General features: G+C 42.8%; 1 protein-coding gene across 5 annotated transcripts in view; it reads right to left on the bottom strand.

The window, feature by feature from the left end:
• Positions 1-3,622: 3,622 nt before the first annotated feature.
• The window catches only part of SPG21 (SPG21 abhydrolase domain containing, maspardin), a 31,536-nt gene continuing 20,352 nt past the window's right edge, over positions 3,623-14,806 (bottom strand). For all 5 annotated transcript variants that reach the window (XM_056571761.1, XM_056571760.1, XM_056571758.1 and 2 more), the window contains 7 exons: positions 14,572-14,733; positions 14,339-14,419; positions 12,598-12,743; positions 11,530-11,638; positions 9,870-9,977; positions 8,211-8,351; positions 3,623-6,081 (listed from right to left, as the gene is read on the bottom strand). In XM_056571761.1, coding sequence (XP_056427736.1) covers positions 5,947-6,081; positions 8,211-8,351; positions 9,870-9,977; positions 11,530-11,638; positions 12,598-12,743; positions 14,339-14,419; positions 14,572-14,733 — 882 coding nt within the window. In that variant the 3' untranslated portion in view covers positions 3,623-5,946. The remainder of the gene's footprint in view (positions 6,082-8,210; positions 8,352-9,869; positions 9,978-11,529; positions 11,639-12,597; positions 12,744-14,338; positions 14,420-14,571; positions 14,734-14,806) is intronic.

The following is a 14,806-nucleotide window of genomic DNA, read 5'->3' as shown; positions in this document are numbered from 1 at the left end:
ATTCACGTATCTGAAATGAGAATAAAAGGAAAACAAGAAATATTTGTTAATTCATTTTTTTTTATGCAGCGTGTTCATAATAAGGGAGTCTCCAATTGTTGCTAAACTACAACTCTCATCATGGGGGGGCTGTAATTAAGCAACAGCTGGAGGCACACTGGTTGCAAAACAGAGTTTGTTACTTAACTCAGTGTTTCCCAACCCGTGCACCTCCAGCTGTTGCAAAACTACAACTCCCAGCATGTACGGTTTGTCTGTGCATGCTGGGAGTTATAGTTTTGCAACAGCTGGAGGCGCACAAGTAGGGAAACACTGAGTTAGGAAACAGACAATGTTTCCCAACCAGTGTGCCTCCAGTTGTTGCAAAACTACAACTCCCAGCATGCCCAAGCAGCCAAAGGGCATGCTGAGAGTTGTAGTTTTGCAACAACTGGAGGAGAACAGTTTGGAGACCACTGTGTAGTGGTGTCCAAACCGTAGTCCTCCAGATGTTGCAAAACTACAACTCTCAACATGTCCAGACTGCCAAGGCATGCTGGGAATTGTAGTTCGGCAACATCTGAAGGACCAATGTTACAGAACTACAGCTCCCAGTATGCCTGGTCTGTCTGGGCATGCTGGGAGTTGTAGTTTAGCAACATCTGGAAGAGCAGATTTGCAACATCTGGAGGGCCGCAGTTTGGAGACCACTGTACAGTGGTCTCCAAACTACAACTCCCAGCATGCCCAGACAGCCAAAAGCTGTCTGGGCATGCTGGGAGTTGTAGTTTTTAAACTACCAGAAGCAGCAGTGAAGAGCTTCACTGCTGCCTTTGATGCAGATGCCGCCGCCTCCACTTACCCGCCAACCCGTGTGCCTCCAGCTGTTCGGTAAGTGCCGCGGTCCCCGCCGCAGCTCTCGGCGTCATCTTCCCCTGCTGTGCTCGGACTTCTAGCGGTGGGCAGAGCAGGGGAAATGAACTTTACCCTCCAGTCAGCTCATTCACTGTGATTGGTCCACAGGGACCAATCACAGTGATCGCTGACCAGGACCATCGACAGATGGTCCCGGGAGGTGTTGCAGAAGTTGTCCCCTGCTGGAAACAGCGGGGCTTCTGCCAGTTAACCCGTGCGATGCCGCGCATCGCCGGGTTAACTGAATGCTGTTTATAAACGTGGATCGCAGCAGATCTCCAGAATGATCTGCTGCGATCCGCATTTAAATTAAAAAGCCGGTGGTACATGCATCTACATCGCACTGCCACCGGCTTCTATATACAGTACACTGTCATAATTCATAATCCCCACCGGGAGACGGGAGCTCCGATTGGTGGATAGCTATTGACCAATCAGAGCTCTCCTCTCCAGGCAGCGCGGATTATGAATTATGACAGCTGTATATAGAAGCCGGTGGCAGCGCGATGTAGCCGCATGTACCGCCGACTTCCATAGTTAATAAATGCGGATCGCAGCGGGTCTCTGGAGAATGACCCGATGCGATCTGCCCCTGGACTACAACTCCCATCATGGGCAGAGTCTGTCCATGATGGGAGTAGTAGTTCATAATGTCCTGCAGCCGGGGGATGTGCAAGTGCCATCCCTCAGCGTTGCGGGACTACAACTACTCCCATCATGGGACAGACTGTCCCATGATGGGAGTTGTAGTCCAAGGGCAGATCGCAGCAGATCATTCTCCAGAGACCCGCTGCGACCCGACTCCTATATACAGCTCTTATAAGTCATAATCCTCGCCGGGAGAGGGGAGCTCTGATTGGTTAATAGCTATTGACAAATCAGAGCTCCCCTCTCCCGGCGGCGGGGATTATGAATTATGACAGCTGTATATAGAAGCCGGTGACAGCGCAGTGTAGCTGCTTGTACCGCCGACTTTTACAGTTAATAAATGCGGATCGCAGCGGGTCTCTAGAGAATGATCTGCTGCGATTTGCACCTCAGCCCCTGGACTACAACTTCCATCATGGGCCAAAATAGACACTTTTGGTACGTGTCCTCCGAGGTGGTGTATATTTGTGCAAGAAAATGCGCAAACAACGCAGTTAGTAAATTAATTCTACAGTAGAAAATGCCCTATGGTAGAATTAACCGTAGACAAGGGGATGAAAAGTTCTATCAAAATTTGAGCAAAAAAAAACACTTGCGCTTTTTTTAGCGCAAAAAAAAATAAATTGCTCTGTGCCCGAGCCCTATGTGCCTATTACCGGCTCTTCAAATGCTCGGTGTTCTGCGCGTATCTGCGTTGGAAGTCCTCCGGGCTCTGCCTTCTATACCCCGGCGGCACGGGGAGGATAAGCAAGAAGGACAGAGGTCCAAGGCTGAATGCCGGTGCTAGCTGCGGCTAGTTAGTAATGCAAGTCTCGGACTCCGAGTGTACATGGCTATGAGATTGCAGCCTTATATAGCCTTACCAGAGCGGTTCCACCTCTGACAGTTTAGGAATTGGTTAGGCTATAATCTCATAGCCATATACACTGTCTTCTTACCATCACCATTGAAAAAGGGGACGTGGCTCCCCGAAACGCATCTGGTCATAAGACTGTTTCGCTGCACAGAGGTTGGGATTCAACAGGGACGCTCCACTACCCCAGCAGAGCCTGACACTAGGCTTCCTCAGCAGAGTCCGAGACTTGCATTACTAACTAGCCGCAGCTAGCACCGGCATTCAGCCTTGGACCTCTGTCCTTCTTGCTTATCCTCCCCGTGCCGCCGGGGTATAGAAAGCAGAGCCCGGAGGACTTCCAACACAGATACGCGCAGAACACAGAGCATTTGAAGAGCCGGTAATAGGCACATAGGGGAAAATTTATCAAAACCTGTCCAGAGGAAAAGTGGCCCAGTTGCCCATAGCAACCAATCAGCTCACTTCTTTCATTTTTAACAAGGCCTCTGCAAAATGAAAGAAGCAATATGATTGGTTGCTATGGGCAACTGGGCCACTTTTCCTCTGGACAGGTTTTGATAAATCTCCCCCATAGTGCCTATCCTTTATCACCTTCTTTAACTTGTCCCCGTGCCGTCAGGGTATAGGAGTAGTAACTTTTTGATACTGTGTGAAACTTGGTGAAGCTTTAGCGCTACCACGTATCTGCCTATTCTACAGGCAGCCCTGCGCAGACAGGGAGAGTGGGCTGAGCACTGGGAGTCTCCAGCGCTGTCGAGCGCTGCAACTACGGCCAACACTGGATTTAATCTTTCAGCGGTATTTGCGCTAAATACCCTCACTGAGACAATTCACACCAATCACCTATAACAAATAGGACATTTGCAATTTCCAGACTGTTCCACTGTGCTTACACTGACCCTGTGTCCCAGCCACCTCATTAGTGCAATTTTAGCTAGCAATTGTGTTTATGTATTTTACATTTTATTTATTATCTATAGGCACATCGGGTGTGTGCAACGCAGTATCCTCTGCCTGGGTCCTCGTTTAAGTATTTTATGTAGAGCTCCCATCTCTGTATCTTCCAATTGACCTCCTTAGTAAATGCCCCCATAGTATTTTGGTCAGTGTTTGGTTCTCCTTTCCGTCAGCATTTTACCCAAAATTAGGAGTAACAGACACTATAATGAAGAGATTTGCAGTTTATTCTCTACATTGCAAAGACTACAATCTGACAAAAGAAATCCACAACTACTTATGAAGTCATACTATGATCTTTATTATAAACCTTACACAAATTAGTAAAAACTATAACATGAACCGGCTCATATCAAACCTGACTGACTGCTTCATTACTCAATCCATCTGATGACTTAGTGTGAGGACTTTAAAGAGTAACTTATTTATGGAAATTTTTCACATGTCGCATAGACATGTCAAAAATTAAGATTGGTCAGGGTCCCAATGCGAAGACCTGTCTGATCATTAGAGACAGCTGGTTGAAGCCTGCAGTAACTCCACGGATTGGCGCTCAATGCAGGAGAAGCCATGTCCCATTGACTTGAATGGGGTCTATCAGGGATCTGGTATTTTATCTGAGTTGAGTTAATGTAAAAAGAAAATACATGCACTATTGTTTTTCTCCGCGCAACTCCAGTCGTTACAGTGACAGTCAAGCGAGCACAACGGTAGTATGAACGAGCCCTAAATCATTCGGACTGGGCGCCAAGCCAGAAAGTGAAGTGTGCTACAATTGGAGAGGGTCACCAATATTAACTTTGGACATGACTGTGTGGAAAAAAGTTTATTTAAATGACAGTGACACACTAATGCCTGCTTCTGTATCTTATTGTTCTCTGAAGTATATAGGACTGATGGAGAACACTTCTTTGGCCTGGTCATCCTTACAGATATATAAAGTATCATGAGCTTCTTCCATAGAGGCCCAGCAATTTGAGGAGCATTCCCAACTTGACAATTATGGTATCTACAGAATATATCAAATGCCTAAAAAGAAGTGGTATCTGCCCCCCCCCCCCCCCAAGATTAAGGGTCACCCAGCCCCTTTCAGCTGGTTGAAAAGCTGAAAATAGCAAAGCAGACTGTTCAAGTATTCTTTGCAAATCTCATTGGGGGATATCTATAAAAACCTGTCTAGAGAAGCAGTGGTGCAGTTGCCCCTAGCATGCAATCAGATTGCTTTTTTCATTTTTTTCTAGACATCACCACGGGGTGGTGTGGATAGGGGATAAGATGTCTAGGGGCAGAGTACCCCTTTAACAGGAGTTGAATAAGCAGCATTAAGAAAACAAAGAAAAACAAACTGCATTTCTGTTGATTGCTTGTTTAGCAGATTATTACAGTGCCCCAGGTATCATAATTTACCACAGAGTACAGGTCTCAGAGGATGTAACATTATCAGAGCTGAACAGTGGCTTCTTTGTAAAGTGGGGCTGTATGGTCATCAAACTTTCTACCTATCTTTAGGGAAAATGGAGCCTCAAAAAAAAGGATAATAAATTAAATGAAAACATAGAATACTATTACTGCTTTATTGAAACACAAAGTCTGTCAAAAGCCTGACATTGTATCCTCCTGTATTTATGGAGATTGGCACTTCAAAGTATCACAGAAAATGTAAAGGAGATTGAAAATCCATATAATCACATACTACAAAACACAGAATCCTCAAAACAGCTATTTAATATACAGCTAAACTATATACAACTGCACTTAGAATACAAAGTGCAGACATAAGATAAAAAGAAATAAGGCACTGGACCTGTCTGAACTGTATGCATCCTGAAGATTCGCTGCCCACAGAGCCTGTATTTGTTTCTCTTCCACAGCATGAAACAACATTTCCTGACAGAAGACATTACAATCGATTGTCCTAGACTGGATTTCTCATCATGAACAACGTCTAATATACTCTATGGGTTTGTATTTGGATTGCTTAATACCTGGGCGGTATTGTAGCTTTAAATAAACGACACGAATATTGAATGTTGGAAGAAGCAGAAGACCCATGAAAGCCATTTTCAACAGTCTGGTATACTTCCCATTGCAGAAATTCTAACGGTGCTTAACAGCATTGGTCCATTATCCCAGCACAAAGTGTCCTCAGTACTTGGTAGCACAAACATAATAAATGGATGATCAGATACAGACTGTTAACTAATTCTAACAAATAAAAGGTCAGCTGCTAGAATGGCAGGATGCTGCACAGTACTGGTTAGACATCATATGGTGGATTTATTCCTCATCATTGGGGTCCAGAACACAGGTATTCTCTTGTCAGAACCAAATATAATTTCCACAAGGGGAGGAAAAATAAGAGCTCTGTACACAATGAGTGTCTTGCTTGAAACAGGTAATGCCTTGGAACGTCTGGTCAGAGTCCACAGTCACTTGTGCAGCCACACGTCTGAGCTGTAACACAGGTCATGTCTTGGACATAAACAATCCTAGAGATTACCGAGCTCTTTAAAGTGGCTGAGATTTTTTATTCATTATTTTACAAGGGTCTTCTTTCATCTCTCTTGAAATGAAATAGGAATGGTTTTATCTTATGGTAAAGATTGAGTCTCCTGAGATTCTTCACTTGGTGGTAGGTTCCCCTTCTGTACCTCCAACTCCTCTGCACTCATCATAGCTGGGTCAATAGCTGCATATCTGGTGCCGTGGAACTGACGCAGGTGAATCTGAAAAACAAGCAAAATATGAAGTCAGGACTACAAATGAAACAATTGACTGGACACTAATATATATGACTGTGAAGCAGCTTATTTATATATATATTATTAATAAAATGGGAATGGTTGGTGAAATTAACTTCCTGTTTGTGGCACATTAGTATATGTGAGGGGGGAACTTTTCAAGATGGGTGGTGACCATTTTGAAGTCGGCCATTTTGAATCCAACTTTTGTTTTTTCAATAGGAAGAGGGTCATGTGACGTCAAACTTATTGGGAATTTCACAAGAAAAACAATGATGTCCTTGGTTTTAATGTAACTTTATTCTTTCATGAGTTATTTACAAGTTTCTGACCACTTATAAAATGTGTTCAATGTGCTGCCCATTGTGTTGGATTGTCAATGCAACCCTCTTCTCCCACTCTTCCCACACTGATAGCAACACCGCAGGAGAAATGCTAGCACAGGCTTCCAGTATCCGTATATACACCGCAGGAGAAATGCTAGCACAGGCTTCCAGTATCCGTAGTTTCAGGTGCTGCACCTCTCTATCTTCACAGCATAGACAATTGCCTTCAGATGACCCCAAAGATAAAAGTCTAAGGGGGTCAGATCGGGAGACCTTGGGGGCCATTCAACTGGCCCACAACAACCAATCCACTTTCCAGGAAACTGTTCATCTAGGAATGCTCGGACCTGACACCCATAATGTGGTGGTCATCATCTTGCTGGAAAAACTCAGGGAACGTGCCAGCTTCAGTGCATAAAGAGGGAAACACATCATCATGTAGCAATTTCGCATATCCTGTGGCCTTGAGGTTTCCCATTGATGAAGAATGACCCCCTTAGACTTTTATCTTTGGGGTCAACTGAAGGCAATTGTCTATGCTGTGAAGATATGAGATGTGCAGCACCTGAAACTTCGGATACTGGAAGCCTGTGCTAGCATTTCTCCTGCGGTGTTGCTATCAGTGTGTGAAGAGTGGGAGAAGAGGGTTGCATTGACAATCCAACACAATGGGCAGCACATTGAACACATTTTATAAGTGGTCAGAAACTTTAACTTTATTCTTTCATGAGTTATTTACGTTAAAACTAAGCACATCATTGTTTTTCTTGTGAAATTCCAAATAAGTTTGATGTGTCACATGCCCCTCTTCCTATTGAAAAAAAAAAATAAAAAAAATTAGTTGGATTCAAAATGGCCGCCATGGTAACCACCCATCTTGAAAAGTTTCCCCTCCCCCCCCCTCACATATACTAATGTGCCACAAACAGGAAGTTAATATCACCAACCATTCCCATTTTATTAAGGTGTATCCATATAAATGGCCCACCCTGTATATTATATAATGTGGTATGTATTATTCAAATGTGGTTTGTAGCTGGGAATCCTACAACCTAATTTTTTGTGTAGTCCTGGCCTAAAAACGCAATAAACATAGAAGGGAGTACCGTTAAAAATGTTGGAGGTAACTTTTTTTTTTTTATTGTGCCATAGGAAAAGATTAAAGCCTCCAAATCATTCCTGCTGCCAATGCAAATTCTACTAAGAGAAGTTCAATTTACAGAGCACTCACACTGTACTTCTTGCCATGTGCAGCTTTTGAGGTAGTCATGTGACAACTGATATCATGTCAATAACTGAAAAGTGAAAGTTGTTTATAAGCTGGGTCTGATACTGAAGCTCACACACATTTAAAGGGGTTATCCAAGATTAGGAAATAACATAGCTGCTTTCTTACAGAAACAATGCTCCTCTTGTTTGTGAATTGTATTGCAGCTCAGTTCCATTTAACTGGATGGAGCAGAGTTGTAATACCACGCACCACCTAAGGACAGGGGTGGTGCCGTTTTTGAAAAAAAAAAGTAGCTATGTTTTCTTTTAAATCCTGGATAAACCCAAGTCAGTGGGATAATAGAAACAGACCATAGTGGCTACATATGAAATGATTCCAGATTATAGTGAGAGTCACTCAACAAAAAAATCATTCTGTTTAGATCAGTGCATGTAAGGAAGGAGAAACACAAGCTATTCTGAGCTACTGGACAGCTTTTCTTTCTTCTGTCCAGGAAACCAAGATTGAACCCAACACCATTACTATGACAGAGCACAGTACTGAAGACTAATGCATACTTGTACATAGAGGTTGACTTCTGCACTCCTGCACAAGTATGGGAAGTTTCCCCCAGTTTTTAGGTGAGCCCTTCTGGCATTAGGATACAGCTTGTACATTTCTTCTTTGGCATCTGTAGAGAGAGCGCTCTGATCGAAAACCTGCACAATGTAAGAATAATACTGCATTTAATAAGCATGCTCACAATCTAAACAAAGACATGTAAATCGGGCATACATATAAGATAGCTGTTGGCCCTACATGCCCAAGCCTTCTCTTCCCTGACAACTACCATCTTCAGAGAGGCTGGAGGCCCCGTACACAAGATGGTTGGCCATTTCTGTCAAAGTTGACTAATGTGTATGACCACTTATGGACAGACACATACAGGGTGATTCAAAAGAATGGTGTAAAATTATAGCCTCAGTATTCACAACAGAGAGGACATAATGTATTAACATACACTACAAATATTGAAAGTTAATTCCATTGGTTACAGGGCAAAGGTCTAGGTGGGGGGGGGGGGGGGGGGGTTGATACGCTACAGTCCTTGATGTAGCCCCACAGAGAAAAGTCCTGGGGTGTTAGATCTGGCGATCGTGGAGACCAGAGCAGCATTGGTAATTTGTTTCTGGCGTGGCCGATCAAAAGGTTCCAGAGGAATTTTAGGTACTGGAGAACATCCAACTGGAAATGTGGTAGGTGCACCATGCTGCTAATAGATGGAGATCTGGCAAATGTAGTCTGTGTCATAAGCCATTCACTTAACATGTCCAGGTAGGAGTGGCCAGTGACAATAAAGAAGAGTATTTTGTCTGCTCAGTGCACAGAACACATTTACTTTGGGCGAGTCTCTTATGCTGAAAAGGCCACATGTAATGTTATGGTGATTGACCTTCCCTCTGATGTAAAAGGTCGCCTCATTGCTGAACACCAGCAAATTAGTCCTATTTTAATCGGCCATGCAAGTCAATGCATACGTTTGTTTGTTGTCTGGTTTCAGCTCCAGAAGATGTAATATGTATGGTTTATAACAAATATTTTCACAAGATCGGTCATACCATGGTTATGGCACCTGTAGTTTCATACTGGGTGACTTTCTAGCACTATGCTCGTACACCACTTAGATCCTGTTCACTGGCTCCTCCAAAGCCTTTTGCCGCCCAGACTCATGACAAACACCCAGTGGTTTTAAGTTGCCACAACCAATGTGAAATACATTTTCTTTGCAGAGCACATTTACCACATTTTGGGGGAGATTTATCAAAACCTGTGCAAAGGAAACTTTGCCCAGTTGCCCATAGCAACCAATCAGATTGCTTCTTTCATTTTGCAGAGGCCTTGTTAAAAATGAAAGAAGCGATCTGATTGGTTGCTATGGGCAACTTTTGATAAATCTCCCCCTTTATTCTGAAAGTTTTGCTGTACTGTCACAACAAACCCATTTGCTGTCTATCCCAATATGCAGAAAGTTTTTAAATATAGGCCTTGAAAATGAAAGTTGTGCTGTTATGTTGCTATGGACAACTAAGCCAGATATCAGTGACAATGCTAGAAAGTAGTACGTACATCCCCCCCCCCCCCCCCCCCCCCCCCAAAAAAAAAAAAAAAAAAGTGGGAAACTAATACAGGGCAGAAGGTATGAACGTGGACTCGGACTGATGAAGGGGGGCACTCACGTCCATTATGGTAACAGCGAGGTCCCGGATTTTGTGTGGCTCAACATACGAGTTCTGGCAATTTAAGGTGAGACGAGATGCAAGCTCACTTCGACTGAGACTTTCCAGCTAAGAAACAAGAAAAGAACATATTAATCACACTCCATTAGCTGGAGGAGAAAAAATAAAAACATTGTTCAGCCAATTCATAAACTGAGCCCCAAAAAGAAAATATTGAGCCTTAAGAATTAGCACTGGGCCAGCAATGATCTACAGGTAGAAGGAGGACTAGGTGGAAAATGTGGTTTAGCCAAGCAAAAGGCATAAGGTGCAGCTGTTATCCAACCGGACACCTTGTAGACAGATGGGGAGAGTTATCAAAACCTGCGCAGAGAAAACAATGACCAGCTGCCCATAGCAGCCAATCAGCGCTTCTTTCATTTTGCAGAGGCCTTGGGAAAAATTATAGATGCCGATTGGTTACTATGGGCAATGGCACCACTCTACCTTTACACAGGTTTTGATAAATCTCCCCCATTATCTCTATAGCCACATATTAAGAGCCAAAAATGGATTTGGACCCTTTCAGTTAAAAAGGTAAGACTGTTCTTTAAAGAAAAAAAAAAAAAACAACCTTTGGTATTTATTCCTACTATGGTCACCAAAGGGTCACTTCTGCATAGAGCCACATTAAAGGGATACTCAAAAAAACAAAAACAAAAAATGCTGCAGTAGGATACAGGATTATTTACCTGTCTGTCCCAGTTCTATTACCAACCACAAAAAAATCAATTTTTTAGGGGTCTTAGTACTTACAACCCTAAATTGCTTTTATTTTTATTTATTTATTTTTATTTTATTTTTTTTTAAAGCTTGTCATCAATGCCCTCCCACCAGGCCTACGTCCCCTCCTAAAGCACTCCTGCCTGGTCCCTGCCCATCTAGTTTGCATGGTTTAGTACAAGGCAACATTCTGTACACACCATATTCTCCCTAATAAAGACATATGTGTGTGTATATTATAGGGAGATGGTAATTTAGGCTGTAGGGGTGTGTGAAATCACTCAGGGAGTAGGGCTTGAGCTTACAGACAAAATCCAGCCAAGCCTCCTGAGACAGCAGAGGATGATACCTTGTCTAGGGAGCGAGGGAAGAGCCAGTGAGCTGCTGAGACAACATCACACTGAGAAAGAAAGGACTACACAACTTCCTGTCGGGGATGAATATAGCTAAGCAAGTACAATTTGTAAAAAAAACTATTAGTAAGTTATATATCTTGGGGTGGAAGTCTTATTTAAATACAGTTTTCTGATACTCTTATAATCATTTAGACCATCTGAATGTGGCCTTGGCCGTGTCAAATACATATAAAGTTTTACCCTCAGTTAACTGTCCAGAAAATTATCCATTCTCAGCTCTATGTTTACACACAGAACAGGCTTAGAAAGGTTGTTCCCATTTCTGCAATATAAATATATTTTATGCCCCTAAATAAAGATTCCTTTCCATTAACTGCTACACTGGTGACTGAATCTTGAATATTCTTCTGAATGATGATAGCACTTTCTACAATGTGTTATTGTCAGACCATAATACAAATAAACAACAACACCAAAGAACGTTTGTTTTTGGAAAAAATGTCCATTGTAATAGTAACTTACTTAGTAAGTTACTTTCTTACCCGATCTACCATAAAATCAATAGCATCTGCCATTATTTGATCCACAGGGCCGGAGGAAAAGTTTCCCAGGACAATCTTCTTAAGCATAAAGGCAGGCATGAGCCAAAAGCTGCAAAAAGATGATGTTTTTTTAATGTCTACAGTAACACACATGCCTAGAAGGGTATTACCACAATAAACTACATAATAGACAGAAGGACTGGAATATGGACTACATCAAGCTAAACCTGATGACATGCAGAAATGTGTTCCAGAAACATACAGTGAACAAGGTGTCTGCTGACTATCAGTCCTGTACCATGAAAGCACAAAGTATTAGAAAGCCATACTAGATGTAGAAATCTAGTACATGGCAGCCTAGAAAATCAATAGCCATTCTGGCTTAGAGAAAGATACCTCCTCTTTAATGGTCATATTGGTGAATTTTACTTAATATGGTACCTCTAATGTCATTTAAGGCCCATTCACACTACGGAATCACTACCTGTTGAAATATATTCATGCTGCACCAGAATTTCCAAGCAGAATTTCTCAGCTTGAAAATTCCAGTGTGAATAGGCCCCAAGTCAAATGACTATTGTGCAGCACGGACGGTGCACAATAGTCATTTGCCTAAATGACATCCATTTCAATTCCAGCACATGAATGGGACACCATTTTCCTTGCTCCCCACTGTATATAACTATGAGGCAGAGCTTCCATTTAGACCCAGTGTAATGTAATTCTATGGTGCTGGGTCTCATATTGGAGACTGGTACTGTGGAGACAGAGCAGGAAGCTGTCTCAGTTATATACAGTGAGGAGCAGCAGAGGTTTTTTTTTTTCTGAAAGTTGACCAAAAGTTTAGAGGCACGCTTTAATCTGAATTTACATAGTCATAGATTTGGTCCATATTGTAATGAAAATGGCAAAGTTTTAACTACAAAGTGTCCTTCCTAAAGCATACCTTATCATTAAGGGAAAAAAAGCAAGACAATAACCAAATAATAGAATTATTTTTATATCATTCTGTCTGGTAGCTTTTAAGGAATCTGGAGCATTTCGATAAACATAGTTTTACAAATGTACCTATTCGCTGTCCAAGTTTGATTAAAAATGGAGGTGTCACTGAAGGCATTGCACAGGACAAGCGACTGGACCCTGGGAGACTTGTGGGTGTACTCTGCAAACTTCTGAGCCAGAAAGCCACCAAGAGATGCACCAAACAAGTGAACCTACATACAGGGAACAAAAGATAGAGTCAAAGACAAATTCCAGAAATCCCATAATGCCCTCCCAATGGTCACAGTGACCACCAGCTATGGATTTCACTTATCCAGCGCCCAACCTAAAGAAAAACAGATGCATGTCATAATTCTTGGATAAGTGGCCCATGGGAGTAATACAGCAGGAATATGTTCGTAATATACAAGGTGATGTGATGGTAAATAAATGTTATGTTGCTAGTGTGTTTTTAGTTCCAGAGAAATCAAGTGCAGTACCAGCATACTGTATACACGCAGAAGCAATAAACCTGAATAGTCTGTTTAACATTTTATCTTTGTTGAGCACTGTGATAACTTATGAAGGCCTCAGGCACAAGCTCCATGTTATACCGAGCTGTAAAATGGCACTATAGAGACATAAACACATTATAAGCTGTAGATCAGTAAAGTTCAACAAAACAATGTCTATTTACAAAAATAAAAGTCAATGAGATGTCTCACCAGTTCTTAGTGCTGGGCGGTATACCGGTTCATACCGAATACCGAAATTTTTGTGCTGCACGATATGAATTTTAATCCATACCGCAATACCGGTTTGGCACCTCCCCCTCGGGAATGAATGAATTATAAGCCGCAGTGCGCTGTCCTCACATCAGGGAACTAATCATATGTGACCCACGAGCGCTGTTCTGCCCCCCCCCCCCCCAATTAAATTATTAGCCCAGCGCTGTGCTGTCCCCATCGGGGTACTACTCACATATCACCCGCAAGCGCTGCCCCCCTCGTCCTCCTGTTCGTTGCGGCCGCTGGCACTGACACTCTACCAATGGTCTTCAACCTCCAGATGTTGCAAAACTACAACGCCCAGCATGCCCGGACAGCCGTTGGCTGTCCGGGCATACTGGGAGTTATAGTTTTTGCGACATCTGGAGGTCCGCAGGTTGAAGACCACTGCTCTATACTGTATCCCTATGCGCAGGCTGCAAAAGGTAAACAAAAAATACTTTAACTCACCTTCCCCGTCGGTCCGGACCTGCTTCCTAGGGAATGGAACGTCGGAGAGCAGTCGGCCTATCACCAGCCGCAGCGACGTTCCGCCTCGGCCAGGGATAGTTTGAGCGTACTGTCATGTAAGAAGCCGGCCAGAGCTTCTTACAGGACAGTGGGCTCAGCCTATCACTGGCCGAGGCGGAACATCGCTGCGACCGTTGATAGGCCGACTGCTCTCCGACGTTCACAACCCCACCGTAAGGCCGACGGAACATGCGTTAGTTTATTTTTGTTTACCTTTTGCAGCCCGGGCATAGGGATACAGCATAGAGTGTCAGCGCAGAACTGGGCTAATCATTTTTTGTGGGGGAGGGGTGGGAGAATACCGTTATATACCGTGGAACCGCCATAAGTTACAAAAATACCGCGATACACATATTTGGCCATACCGCCCAGCCCTACCAGTTCTGTTTGATTTATATGGTGTTCAATATTTACAAAACACAGACATGAATTGAATCTAGTTGATATTGACAATTGTATCCAGTTTTACTCTTATGGGTATGTCTAGAATTAGTTGGTCAATAATGCAGACAATAAGTTTGTAATCTCACCTTATCCAAGTGCAGATCATCCAGAAGTTTTCTAAATCCATCACAGAATTCTAGATGATCCCAATATATTGGGTATTGTAGCTGGAGAAGGAAAAAAAGAATCATCATTACAGATAAACCCTGTTCTAAGAACTGCAGGTAGTAAAAAGGTGGAGATTATGCATTTATGTTAAATGAAAGAAATCTGTACAGTGGGTACTAGTGTATATATCACTGCACAGTTCAGTACTTACAGCAATAACTCTATATCCCCAGCCGGTCAGCGCTAGTATCTGATGAAAGAATATATCAGCTGTTCCACTGACTGGAGGTAGAAAAATAATGGGACAGCGCACAGTTCTGGGGCCAGCATCATACAGAGACCACACTTTACTGTCATCATCATCCACAATAATCTGACGCAGAGAAGAGAATTACACATTAGTATTTCACCAATCGGACTACAATTTTAGAAGAACATGTAACAGA

The sequence above is a fragment of the Hyla sarda genome, chromosome 4 (assembly GCF_029499605.1).
Source record: "Hyla sarda isolate aHylSar1 chromosome 4, aHylSar1.hap1, whole genome shotgun sequence".
NCBI lineage: Eukaryota > Metazoa > Chordata > Amphibia > Anura > Hylidae > Hyla > Hyla sarda.
This window is presented reverse-complemented; position numbering and strand designations above follow the sequence as displayed.